General features: G+C 40.4%; 1 protein-coding gene and 1 pseudogene across 2 annotated transcripts in view; both read left to right on the forward strand.

Moving 5' to 3' along the window:
- The first annotated feature begins 9,749 nt into the window (after window positions 1-9,749).
- LOC132676407 (protein mago nashi homolog pseudogene) lies at window positions 9,750-10,452 on the forward strand (annotated as a pseudogene).
- Window positions 10,453-10,545: 93 nt separating this feature from the next.
- TM4SF20 (transmembrane 4 L six family member 20) overlaps window positions 10,546-14,249 on the forward strand; it is an 18,096-nt gene continuing 14,392 nt past the window's right edge. The window contains exon 1 of one of the 2 annotated variants that reach the window (XM_081796337.1): window positions 10,546-10,804. In XM_081796337.1, coding sequence (XP_081652463.1) covers window positions 10,622-10,804 — 183 coding nt within the window. In that variant the 5' untranslated portion in view covers window positions 10,546-10,621. The remainder of the gene's footprint in view (window positions 10,805-14,249) is intronic. The other variant, XM_078450825.2, reaches the window with a different exon arrangement.

Genomic DNA, 14,249 nt, shown 5'->3' on the forward strand with positions numbered 1-14,249 from the left:
TGTTAACTGTGGGGATTGTTTTTACAGAAGGAGGCATATGGGTCACAAAGCTACCTTCAAAGTTGTCTGCTGGGAGGAGCCAAGATGGCGGAACAGCATGGAAGCTTTTTGTGTGCCTCGCGTCCATGAAATACACCCAGACCAACACGAAACCATCCTATACACCTAGAGAACCGATGGGAGGATTAACACAACAATCTGTACAACCTGAACCACAGAATTCAGCAGGTACGTGGCGCGCAGAGGTGAACTTGGGGAGAGAGAAGCCGGCAGCGGGCAGGGAGCCACTTTTGCAGGGGGAGAGAGGACGGAGACTGGGGAGGGGGGGAGAATACGGGAAAAGCACCCCTCCCCAAAAGCAGCTGGAGAGAAAGTGGAAAATTGGAAACGGCCGCAGGGACTAAACTAAGAAGGGAGAAAGGAGAACGGAGAGGGTTTAAATTCCATTAAGACTGTAAACAAGGGGAGCGCAACGGCTGCAACCCCGCAGCTCCCTACCTGGCGGTGCTCTGGCGGGAAGGGCGAATCCCCAGGAGCAGAGTGAGGTCCGGGAGGTTCTCGGGCCACACGGGGAAAAGCGGTTCCACTGCTGGAAGGACGTTTGGTGGAGACGGTGGAAGCCACCTGGTCCCAGCAGACCCCCGAAAACGGCCACATTCACTGGTGCTGGAACAAGGTCGTTAAGGGTGAAGCCTGGTGCCAGATGTGTGTGGTGATTTTCCATAATCCCTGAAACACTGCTGGTACACTATCTCGTGAACTTTTTCTGGGGAGGGCTGGCACCTGGCGGCAGTCTCGGGGCACCAGCAGCAGCAGGGTCCAGCGGGTGTTCCTGGGTGCAGCCAATATTTGGCCACTGCTCATTCGGCCATTGCTGGGTTAGACCCTCCCGCAGAAGGACAGAACGAGTCAAAGCCGCAGTCCTTCGGAAGTAAGGGTCCGGGAAAACAGCCAGAAGAAAAGAGAGAGGTACTGCCTGTGGCCTGGTCGCGGGGAGTCAAAGAGCAGGGAGTGGACGACAGCTGAAGACGGAGGACAGACTGGGTAGCTGGGTTGCGCATTTTCACCACTCCCGCACATGCGCATATGCACCTTTGACCACCGCAACGATCCACCCCAGGAGGCTAGCAGCGCCATCTAGTGGAGAACGGAGCTGTTACACTGAGCCCCGCCCAACTGGGCCAACTTCGCTCTTCAAGAACACAAGTCTCACTGCCGGCTTAATTATGGACGATAAAGAGCTACATAGACTGACTTCTAGGGGAAAATGAAGCAATTTCAGTCTTACTTCAATCTGTTAGCAGGTTCATCTATTCAATTTTCTTTTTTTTCTTTTTCCTTTTTCTCTTTTACAATTCTTTTTCTTGAATACAGAAAGAGAAAAAATTCATTTTTATTTTCAATTTTTATTAAAAATATCTTTCTTTAAGTTTTATTACTATATTTTTTACTCTTGTGTAAATTTTTTTCAAATTCTACTTTATTTCCATCATTTTATTTTAGTCTACTTCCGTGTACTCACCTTTTCAAATTTTCAAACAATTTCCTCTTTTTTCTTTCTTTTTCTTTTTTTCTCTTTTTTGTTTCTTTTCTTTTTCTTGAATGCAGAAAGAGAAAAACCTCATTTTTACTTTCAATTTCCATTAAAAATATTTTTATTTAATTTTATTACTATATTTTTTGCTTTTATGTAAATTTTTTCAAATTCTATTTTACTTCCATCATTTAATTTAGTCTACTACAGTGTATTCACTTTTTCAAATTTTCAAATGATTTCTTTTTTTCTTTTCTTTTTCTCTCTTTTTTTCTTTTTCATTTCTTTTCTTTTTTCTTAAGTGCAGAAAATGGAAAAATTCATATTTATTTTTAATTATTATTAAAAATGTTTCTCTTTAATTTTTTCTACTATATTCTTTACTTTTGTGTATATTTTTTCAAATTCTATTTTATCCCCATCATCTCATTTTAGTCTACTTCAGTGTATTCATTTTTTCAAATTCTCAAACGATTTCCGTTTTTTTTTTCTCTCCCCCCCTCCTTTTTTTCCCCTCTAATCTGTCAAACGACTTTCAACACCCAGACCAAAACACACCTAGGATCTAGCATCATCTATTCGATTTGTGTGTGTGTGTTTAATTTTTAATTTTAATATTTTTTAATTTTAATTGTTTAATTTCAATTTTTCTACCTCATTAATTCCTTTTCTCCCTTTAAAATGACAAAATGAAGGAATTCACCCCAAAAAAAGAGCATGAAGAAATGATAGCCAGGGATTTAACCAACACAGATACAACAAGGAGTCTGAACCAGAATTTAGAATTGCAATAATAAGAATACTAGCTGGAGTCGAAAATAGATTAGAATCCCTTTCTGCAGAGATAAAAGAAGTAAAAAACAGCCAGAATGAAATTAAAAATGCTCTAACTGAGCTGCAATCACGGATGGATGCAGTGGCGGCAAAAGGATGGACGAGGCAGAACAGAGAATCAGCGACATAGAGGACAAACTTATAGAGAATAATGAAGCAGAAAAAAAGAGGGAGATTAAGGCAAAAGAGCACGATTTAAGAATTAGAGAAATCAGTGACTCATTAAAAAGGAATAACATCAGAATCATAGGGGTCCCAGAAGAGGAACAGAGAGAAATAGGGGTAGAAGGGTTATGTGAGCAAATCATAGCAGAAAACTTTCCTAACCTGGGGAAAGACACAGACATCAAAATCCAGGAAGCACAGAGGACCCCCATTAGATTCAACAAAAACCGGCCATCAACAAGGCATATCATAGTCAAATGCCCAAAATACTCAGGCAAGGAGAGAATCATGAAAGCAGCAAGGGAAAAAAAGTCCCTAACCTACAAGGGAAGACAGATCAGGTTTCAGCAGACCTATCCACAGAAACTTGGCAGGCCAGAAAGGAGTGGCGGGATATATTCAGTGTGCTGAATTAGAAACACATGCAGCCAAGAATTCTTTATCCAGCAAGGCTGTCATTCAAAATAGAAGGAGAAATAAAAACTTTCCCAGACAAACAAAAATTAAAGGAGTTTGTGACCACTAAACCAGCCCTGCAAGAAATTTTAAGGGGGACTTTCTGAGGGGATAAAAGATGAAAAAACATATATATACATATATACCAAAAGCAACAAAAGATTAGAAAGGATCAGAGAACATCACCAGAAACTCCAACTCTACAAGCATCATAATGGCAATAAATTCTTATCTTTCAGTACTCACTCTAAACGTCAATGGACTCAATGTTCCAATCAAAAGACATAGGGTAACAGAATGGATAAGAAAACAAGATCCATCTATACTGTTTACAAGAGACCCACTTTAAACCTAAAGACACCTTCGGATTGAAAGTAAGGGGATGGAGAACCATCTATCATGCTAATGGTCAACAAAAGAAAGCCAGAGTAGCCATACTTATATCAGACAATGTAGACTTTAAAATAAAGAGTGTATCAAGAGATGCAGAAGGGCATTATATCATAATCAAGGGGTCTGTCGACCAAGAAGACCTAACAGTTGTAAACATTTATGCGCCAAATGTGGCAGCACCCAAATATATAAATCAATTAATCACAAACATAAAGAAACTCATCAATAGTAATACCGTAATAGTAGGAGACTTCAACACCCCACTCACAGCAATGGACAGATCATCTAATCAAAAAATCAACAAGGAAACAATGGCTTTGAATGACACACTGGACCAGATGGACTTAACAGATATATTCAGAACAATTCATCCTAAAGCAGCAGAATATACATTCTTCTCCAGTGCACATGGAATGTTCTCCAGAATAGACCATATGCTGGGACACAAATCAGCCCTACATAAGTGCAAAAAGATTGAGATCATACCGTGCATATTTTCAGACCACAACGCTATGAAACTTGAAATCAACCACAAGAAAATACTTGGGGAGGTAACAAATACTTGGAGACTGAATGGGGTAACCAAGCAGTTAAAGAGGAATTTAAAAAGTATATGGAAGTTAATGAAAATGATAACACCTCAACCCCAAATCTCTGGGACACAGCAAAGGCAGTCATAAGAGGAAAGTGTATAGCAATCCAGGCCTTCCTAAAGAAGGAAGAAATATCTCAGATACACAACCTAACCTTACACCTTAAGAAGCTGGAAAAAGAACAGCAAATAAAACCCCAAACCAGCAGAAGACAGGAAATAATAAAGATTAGAGCAGAAATTAATGCTATCGAAACCAAAAAAACGATAGAACAGATCAATGAAACCAGAAACTGATTCTTTGAAAGAATTAACAAAATTGATAAACCACTAGCCCATTTGAGCAAGAAGAAAAAGGAAAGGACCCAAATAAATAAAATCAAGAATGAAAGAGGAGAGATCACAACCAACACAACAGAAATAAAAACAATAATAAGAGACTATTATGAGCAATTATATGCCAATAAAATGGGTAATCTGGAAGAAATGGACAAATTCCTAGAAACATAGACACTACCAAAACTGAAACAGGAAGAAATAGAAAATTTGAACAGACCCATAACCAGTAAGGAAATCGAATTAGTAATCAAAAATCTGCCCAAAAACAAGAGTCCAGGGCCAGATGGCTTTCCAGGGGAATTCTACCAAACATTTCAGGAAGAGTTAACACCTATTCTCTTGAAACTGTTCCAAAAAATAGAAATGGAAAGAAAACTTCCAAACACTTTCTATGAAGCCACCATTTCCTTGATTCTAAAACCAGACAGAGACCCCATTAAAAAGGAGACCTATAGACCAATTTCGCTGATGAACATGGATTCAAAAATCCTCAACAAGATATTAGCCAACCGGATCCAACAGTACATTAAAAAAATTATTTACCATGACCAAGTGGAAATTATACCTGGATGCAGGGCTGGTTCAATATCTGCAAAACAATTAACGTGATTCATCACATCAACAAAAGAAAGGATAAGAACCATATGATCCTCTCAATAGATGCAGAGAAAGCATTTGACAAAATACAGCATGCTTTCTTGATAAAAACCCTCAAGAAAGTGGGGATAGAAGCAGCATACCTCGAGATCATAAAAGCCATATATGAATGACCCAATGCTAATATCATCCTCAATGGGGAAAAACTGAGAGCTTTCCCCCTAAGGTCAGGAACAAGACAGGGATGTCCACTCTCGCCGTTGTTATTCAACATAGTATTGGAAGTCTTAGTCTCTGCAATCAGACAACACAAAGAAGTAAAAGGCATCCAAATCGGCCAGGAGGAGGTCAAACTTTCACTCTTTGCAGATGACATGATACTCTATATGGAAAACCCAAAAGATTCCACCAAAAAACTGCTAGAATTGATTAATGAATTCAGCAAAGTTGCAGGATATAAAATCAACGCACAGAAATAGGTTGTATTCCTATACACCAACAATGAAGTGACAAAAAGAGAAATCAAGGAATTGATCCCATTTACAGTTGCACCAAAAACCATAAAATACCTAGGAATAAATCTAACCAAAGAGATAAAAAATCTATACACTGAAAACTATAGAAAGCCTATGAAAGAAATTGAAGAAGACACAAAAAAAATGGAAAAAGATTCCATGCTCCTGGATAGGAAGAACAAATATTGCTAAAATGTCGATGCTACCCAAAGCAATCTACATATCCAATGCAATGCCTAACAAAATAACACCAGCATTCTCCACAGAGCTAGAACAAATAATCCTAACATTTGTACGGAACCAGAAAAGACCCCGAATAGCCAAAGCAATCTTGAAAAAGAAAACCAAAGCAGGAGGCATCACAATCCCAGACTTCAAGCCATACTACAAAGCTGTAATCATCAAGACGGTATGGTACTGGCACAAGAAGAGACACTCAGATCAATGGAACAGAATAGAGAACCCAGAAATGGACCCACAAACGTATGGCCAACTAATCTTTGACAAAGCAGGAGAGAATATCCAATGGAATAAAGACAGTCTCTTCAGCAAGTGGTGCTGGGAAAACTGGACAACGACATGCAGAAGAATGAATGGACCACTTTCTTACACCATACACAAAAATAAACTCAACATGGATGAAAGACCTCAACGTAAGACAGGAAGCCATCAAAATCCTCAAGGAGAAAGCAGGCAAAAACCTCTTTGACCTTGCCGCAGCAACTTTTTACTCAACACGTCTCTGGAGGCAAGGAAAACAAAAGCAAAAATGAGCTACTGGGACCTCATCAAAATAAAAAGCTTCTGCACAGTGAAGGAAACATCAGCAAAAGTAAAAGGCAACCAAAGGAATGGGAGAAGATATTTGCAAATGACATATTAGATAAAGGGTTAGTATCCAAAATCTATAAAGAACTTATCAAACTCACCACCCCAAAAAACAATCCAGTGAAGAAATGGGCAAAAGACATGAATAGACACTTCTCCAAGGAAGACATCCAGATGGCCAACCGACACATGAACAGTTGCTCAACATCACTCATCATCAAGGAAATACAAATCAAAACCACAATGAGATACCACCTCACACCTGTCAGAATGGCTAACATTAACAACTCAGGCAACAACAGATGTTGGTGATGATGCAGAGAAAGAGGGTCTGTTTTGCATTGTTGGTGGGAATGCAAGCTGGTGCAGCCACTCTGGAAAACAGTATGGAGGTTCCTCAAAGACCTAAAAATAGATCTACCCTACAACCCAGCAATTGCACTACTAGGCATTTATCCAAGGGATACAGGTGTGCTGTTTCGAAGGGACACATGCACCCCCATGTTTATAGCAGCACTATCAACAACAGCCAAAGTATGGAAAGAGCTCAAATGTCCATCGATGGATGAATGGATAAAGAAGATGTGGTATATATATATACAATGGAGTATTACTCGGCAATCAAAAAGAATGAAATCTTGCCATTTGCAACTACGTGGATGGAACTGGAGGGTATTATGCTAAGTGAAATTAGTCAGTCAGAGAAAGACAAAAATCATATGACTTTACCCCTATGAGGACTTTAAGAGACCAAACAGATGAACATAAGGGAAGGGAAACAAAAATAATATAAAAACAGGGAGGGGGCAAAACAGAAGAGACTCATAAATATGGAGAACAAACTGAGGGTTGCTGGAGGGGTTGTGGGAGGGGGGATGGGCTAAATGGGTAAGGGGCATTAAGGAATCTACTCCTGAAATCATTGTTTCACTATATGCTAATTTGGATGTAAATTTTTAAAAAATAAAAAATAGGGGCGCCTGGGTGGCTCAGCAGGTTGAGCGTCCAACTTCGGCTCAGGTCATGATCTCACAGTTTGTGAGTTCGAGCCCCGCGTCGGGCTCTGTGCTGACAGCTCAAAGCCTGGAGCCTGCTTCAGATTCTGTGCCTCCCTCTCTCTCTGCCCCTTCCCTGCTCATACTCTGTCTCTCTCTGTCTCTCCAAAATGAATAAACGTTAAAAAAATAAATAAATAAAAAATAAAATTTAAAAAAGTTGTCTGCTATATTGCTTCTCTTCATTTGTAAGTGGATTCCCTTTCCTGCTTTATCCCTAAATATCTTTCCCTTGATAATACAGATTATATTTCTACATTTTTACACAATTTTTCAGGTACCTACTCTTAGCTACAAGTGGAAAGACTACCAAAGCCAAGTGGAAGTAGGCTTTGTTATGGCCACTACCAAATCATGCTACTTAGTTTTGGTCCTCTGGCAAAGAGTCTAGAAGTTAGGTAGAGTCCAACAAGTTCAGGTCCCTTTGAACACCCCAATACCTAAAGAGTTCTGTAATTCAACTCCTTATGGGGATGGAAAAGCATGTGAAGTTGCCTAGTCCGCCTGCTAAAATAAGTAACTACCTCTTCCCATGCAGTTATCTCAGTAATAAATACATAATTTACTTATATATTATTATAATTCTGTAGCCATATAATCTATATAACTCAGCGGCATGGTAGTTTCTCACAGTGAACTTTGATAAAATAAATATGAAATTATTCTAGATAACCTCAACCATGCAGAAGTATACAAACCATTCAACGGGACTATCCCCCTTCTCACAGAGCCACTGAAGAGTAGTGCTCTGTCCTGGTGTTCCTTCCGTCATTTTCAGAGGTTTGTGTGCTATGGTGATGGGTGGGGGATGCTTAACCCATTTGGTACGAAGAGTCATTTTCTGTTTGGACCCCAACGTGGAACTAACGCTTCGGCGTCCCTTACCAGACACGCCCAGTGTAACACCTGCCCCATGCCCTCCTGCTTCTGCAGGTTGGGGTGCCACTCTCTGAGACCATGACGCCTGAGCCTGTGGATGACACCGACTCCACTTCTGCACTCACTCAGCCATTCGTCATTCCCAACAGCATCCGCTGCATGCCTGCTCCGGGCCGGAATGGGGACCACTCGGGGGCAGAAGGAAGGCATGGGAGGCATTAGAGCCGCCTAATGTTTGAATCTCTTCCGGACACACATTGGTTTGTATCTCATCACCCACTTGAACTCAAGCATAACTGGCCAAGCAAATGTGGCAAGCATTTCTTGGCCAAGCAAATGTGGCAAGAGGTGATGTGGATCTCTTCTGGACAAAAACCTTAAGACCTCGTATGTGGCTCCCCGCATCTTTTTACTCTGCCTCTATAGTTGTGAGAGCCGGGGTAGAGATGGCTGTGCCTCTGTCAGCCTGAATCTCTCAGTCATTACCACAAGCAGAGCCCTCTTGTTGACCCACGGATGGCCAATTAGCACTAGAACTTTTGTATTTCATTTTATTTATTATTATTATTTTTTTAATATTTTTTAAAAAATTTAAATTTGCATCCAAGTTACGTAGCATATAGCGCAATAGTGATTTCAGGGTAGAATCCAATGATTCGTCCCCTACATATAACGCCCAGTGCTCATCCCAACGAGTGTCCTCCTTAATGCTCCTTGACCATTTAGCCCATCCCCCCATCCACCAGCAACCCTCAGTTTGTTCTCTATATTTAAGAGTCTCTGGTGTTTTGTCCCCCTCCCTGTTTTTATATTAGTTTTGCTTCCCTTCCCTTATGTTCATCTGTTTCGTATCTTAAATTCCACATGAGTGAAGTCATATGATATTTGTCTTTCTCTAATTTCTCTTAGCATAACACACTCCAGTTCCATCCATATTATTATTTTTTTTAATGTTTATTTGAGAGACAGAGAGAGAGAGAGAGAGAGAGCATGAGCAGGGGAGGATCAGAGAGAGAGGGAGAGAGGGAGAATCCAAGGCAGGTTCCAGGCTCTGAGCTGTCAGCATAGAGCCTGACACGGGGCTGGAACTCACAAACTGTGAAATCACGACCTGAGCTGAAATCGGACACTTAACCGACTGAGACACCCAGGCATCCCATATATATTCATTTTATTATTGAACGTTTTCCAAATAAGGAACTTCCACAGGTGGTAATAATATCAATACAACAGAAAAAAATCATGTAAAATGGATATTCTTGTTTTTATTTTTTATAAGGCATACTAGTCAAATACATTAGAGAAGCATATCTTAAACCCATCTTTTTTTTTTGTTTTGTTTTCATCTCTTTATTTTCTTGCATAAATGTATCTAACACATACTACAGATTCCCCTCCCCCCCCCCCCCCCCCACTTTCCTTGTCCTATGGAGTCACGGAGAGTGACCTTTATCTGTGTTATTATGTGGGTCACAAGTGCAAGTTCGACCAAGAGTTCCTGCAGTTGTGGTTCCTACCTGACAGGAAATTGAGGTGTGCCAACAACAGCAATTATACAAATGATGTTATGATCAGAAAAAGAGGCTTACGTACATAAATGTGTGATACGGCAACCGAGGAGAATAACTAATGACAATGAAAAAGCCTGAGAGGACGATGCTTTGTGGCCTCCTGCTGACAGGGTGCGCTGGCAGGAGCTTGAAATTGTCATTGCAGATGAACACGTTTCTTTGACCACATCAAAGATTGGCTCTCATGGATGTCATTCAATCCAAGGATCCAGAAGGCGTCCTGGTGCTTTACTGTCTTGCCCAGGACCTGAAGTGTTTTGTCTTCAGTCTTACTGGATGACACTTCAAGATTAAGCCAGTGTAGGGGCGTCTGGGTGGCTCAGTCAGTTAATCGTCTGACTCTTGATTTAGGCTCAGCTCATGATTTCAGTCAAGGTTGTGATATGGAGCCCGATGTCGACATCTGTGCTAACAGCGAGGAGCCTGCTTGGGCTTCTCTCTCTCCCTTTCTCTCTTCCCCTCCCTTACTGATACTTGCTCTCGCTCTTTAAATAAATAAACTTTTTAAAAAGATCAAGCCAGTGTAGATTGGACACTGGGGTGGACACAAGTTTGTGTGTGGGGTGGGTGGGAGTGGCTGTTTTTAATCATTATCAGGAAATTTTTGTGTCTATCAGGGAAACATTTTATTATAAACTATAAAAGCTTGTTTTTAACAAATACATAACGAAGTGCAAATAAACCCCAATTTACTTCCTTAACAGTTCTCATAATAACGTCCTGCCCTGCTGGACTCTGAACTACTTCCCGCAATTATTTTTCTTAAGTTCTAAACTTTAACTAGAAGGCTCAGGATAAAAGGCAAGGCAGCGCCACCCAAACAGCCACTTTGACAGGGTTTCTCGTTGAACCGGGGACTGACCATGACCTGCTGTGAAGGATGGACATCCTGTAATGGATTCACCTTGCTGGTTCTACTTCTACTGGGAATAACTCTCAACGCAATCCCTCTAATTGTCAACTTAGTTGACGAAGGCCAGTTTCTTCAAAACCCCATCTCTTGCTTTGAGTGGTGGTTCCCAGGAATTATAGGAGCAGGGCTGATGGTGAGTAACGTTTACTTGGCCCGATTTCGGGAAAGGCCTGTCTATTTTACCCAGCTTCTAAAGACTTTTAGCTTGCTGGTGGGCCACGTCTTGGCTGGGGATGCTGTCAGGAGGAGTGGAATGGTATTAATTTATACTGGCATTAAGTGAAGACCGACAATTTAAGTAAACTGGAGTACAGGCCAGGGGGCTCGGGCAAAAAAATTAATAATTCGATAAACGTTGGTTGGGTTCGTACCGATCATATTTCTTCACATGTAACGCTGTTCTTTATTGTGTTCAGGATGTTTTGAATCCATTCCCTCAGCTTTCCTTTGCCAATGCTAGTCTCTAAGTATTCACAGGAATATGGGGTGGGAAATGCTACCCATAAAGGGACTCTGGTTAAAGCCAGAGAAATGAGCTTTTGTTTGGATGTGTGTGTGTGTGTCTGTGTGTGTGTGAATGATGATGATCATGTTACTGCTTCTGGTCTTATCCCAGACTTAGATGAGAACACTCGTGGGTCATTAGATATTAAGCTTTAGATAAAAAATCCTCCTTTGGCTGGCACGCTGGATTTGAGACTACTCTGGCACCAGAAAGCCATTTTAGGAAGCATTCCGCCCAAAGTTGATGGTTTCTTTTCCTTTAACATCGTGAGCAATCTGTTCACCTTGTTCTAGGTAGAAAAAGTTGCTCAAAGGGCTATTTCTTCCAACCACCATGGGACTTCTCTTCCAGGCTGAGAGAAAGTGATCAATAGCGCTCATCCGCGATGCAACTGCCAATCCTTGTGTCTGCTTTCTGCCCTTCTAGAAGTTTCTCTCCACTTGAATGGCATGAGCTTCCTTGCATCTGCTTAGACCAGCAGCCAGGAGCAGCTAGCTGGTCAAGTGTTGTTTGTTTGTTTGTTTTAAGCTTATTTATTTACTTTGAGAGAGAGTGTGTGAGAGAACATGTGCCAAGGGCAGAGAGAGACAGAGAGACAGAGAGACAGGGAGAGACAGGGAATCCCAAGCAGATTCCTTGCTGTCAGCACAGAGCCCAACGTGGGGCTCGAACTCACAAACCATGAGATCATGACCTGAGCTGAAGTCGGACACTTAACCAACCACACAGGCGCCCACAGCAGGCCAAGTTTAATCAATGATGGCAATGTCCATGAAAACCCTAAAAGTTCCTAATCCATTAGGGTAACTCATGTAATTTTAAATATAAATTGGTTCTACTATAAACCCCACCCCCATTGAAAAGAATTTCTTGCTAGCATTAATGGAGCCTCAGGTGGTGATAGTGCACAGCTATGTTCTATGTATGCTTATTTTGGTGGGGGGAGAGGGAGAGGAAGAAGAGAGGGGATGAAGACAGAGTGAAAGACGCACAGAGAGTACCGTTAAGCGCCAGCTACTGGGGGTCATGCTTTACACTAGTTCATTTCATCTCTCTGATGATCTGGCCAAGTAGATATTATTACTTGTATTTTGACAGATCAGCACACAGAAGGTTAGGAATGTTAACAAGGTCACATAGTAGGGGTGAAACTCAATCCCAGATGTAGCTGATTCCAAAGGTTTGTTTTCCACCAGTATTAGCACCATCATTCTCAACGACTGTCTCCAACTGACAAAGGGGAAAGATGAAATCCAGAACGTAATTCACACATTTAAGTGGCCAGGAAACTGAAGGATACAGAGGTGACAAAATCTGTGAAACAGTTCCAGAGGATCTGGACTTTCTGGTTCTACGATTGCACTTTATCATCCTCAATAAACATTAATGAGGTACCAGAATCACACAAGGTTATCTCTGTTGCGCAGCATTGTAGAAGGTCATCAAAGCAGCAAACAGCTCCTTGAAAATTTCAACATGTCTCTTACAGACTGAGCTTCAAACTCTAGGCTAGGCTCACAAGCAAACTGGTGGATGATAGAAAGGCTCAGAATGCAGGTACATTTTCCTGATCCTTGGCTATATATAGGACCTGGAAGAATATCTTTTTCAAAGGGAATCGTTCAAAATGTGGATCTCTTACTACACTTCTAAATACAAAGAAACGTTAATAAGGAAGAATTCACTGCTTGTGATAGCACTTTTGTCCTAGTTCTTGAAATCTTTCTAAAATTGCTAAGGTATTTTAAACTTTTTTCAAAAATGGGATTTTTCAGGAAGTAGCTAATAATAAAAACTGTGGAATTCATTATTGATTATTTCATAAAATACACACTCATTTTATGGTTTTATGATTTACTCAAAAGAGAGGCGAACTTTTTCATCTTTTGAAACCATAACCAAGAGTAAAGATGTTGCGTAATTATTTTCAACCATTATCTCCTAAGTGGAAAAATCAATACGTGTTATTTTTTTCAGGTACTAAAAAAAAAGACTTGAAGTCCATCCTCTAAAAATAGAAAGGCCATTTTATTTTATATGAGTTAGTTGGAAGTCTCATCTTAATTATGCTTACTCATTGAGTGTACTTATTACATAATGGTAATATATTAAATATCATTAATTAACACAGAACAAGTCTTAACAGAGAACAAGTTGTTGAATGCTAAACACATTAGAAATATTACATATAACAAGAATTTTCAAAATATAATTTTTGTATTTATGCTGAACTATGGCTTTGTGTGTTATTCTCACATTCAAGTACATAGAAAAATCCCCAAAGTTTGCATTTTATCAGAGTTTCAATGATCTAAAAGCTCTCTTGTACTTCATTTACCAAATCATATACTACCTTACTTCTAAAACTGGATAAAAGTATGTGTTTCTGTAAGAAAAAAAATGAACAATACTATTTCTTTCTAAAAACAAAATCTATTGTGGTGCCTGGGTAGCTCAGTCGGTTAAGTGTCTGACTTCAACTCAGGTCATGATCTTGCAGTTCGTGAGTTCAAGCCCCGCATCAGGCTCTGTGCTGACAGCTCGGAGCCTGGAGCTGCTTCAGTTTCTGTGTCTTCCTTTCTCTCTGCCCCTCCCCTCCTCGTGCTCGGTCTCTGTCAAAAATAAACATCTTAAAAAATTAAAAAAAAATCTATCGAGATTTTTAATTTCACACAAACTCATGCTTAGGAATTGAAGAGAAAGAGTATTCTCATAACTACTAATGATCACAGGAGATTATCTGGAAGACTTATAATTCAGTCACCTATGTACACATATACTTTCACATTTTACTGTCCATGGGCACCTGGCTGGCTCAGCTGGTGGAGCGTGCAACTCTTGATCTCAGGGTTGTGGGTTCAAGCCTGACATGGGATGTAGACTTTACTTAAACAAAAATCAAATCAAATCACATTTTACTGTCCATTTCATAAAGAGCCCCTCCAACTCCCAAAACTCTGACTGGGCAAAATGGTTGAGCTACAGTGAGTTATTAAGTTACCCATAATCACGTAACAAAGATGTGTTAAGATGTCATGAAGCTGGGGGGCCTGGGTGGCTCAGTCGGTTGAGC

This window comes from Panthera onca, chromosome C1 (genome assembly GCF_046562875.1).
Source record: "Panthera onca isolate mPanOnc1 chromosome C1, mPanOnc1 haplotype 2, whole genome shotgun sequence".
Classification (NCBI taxonomy): Eukaryota; Metazoa; Chordata; class Mammalia; order Carnivora; family Felidae; genus Panthera; species Panthera onca.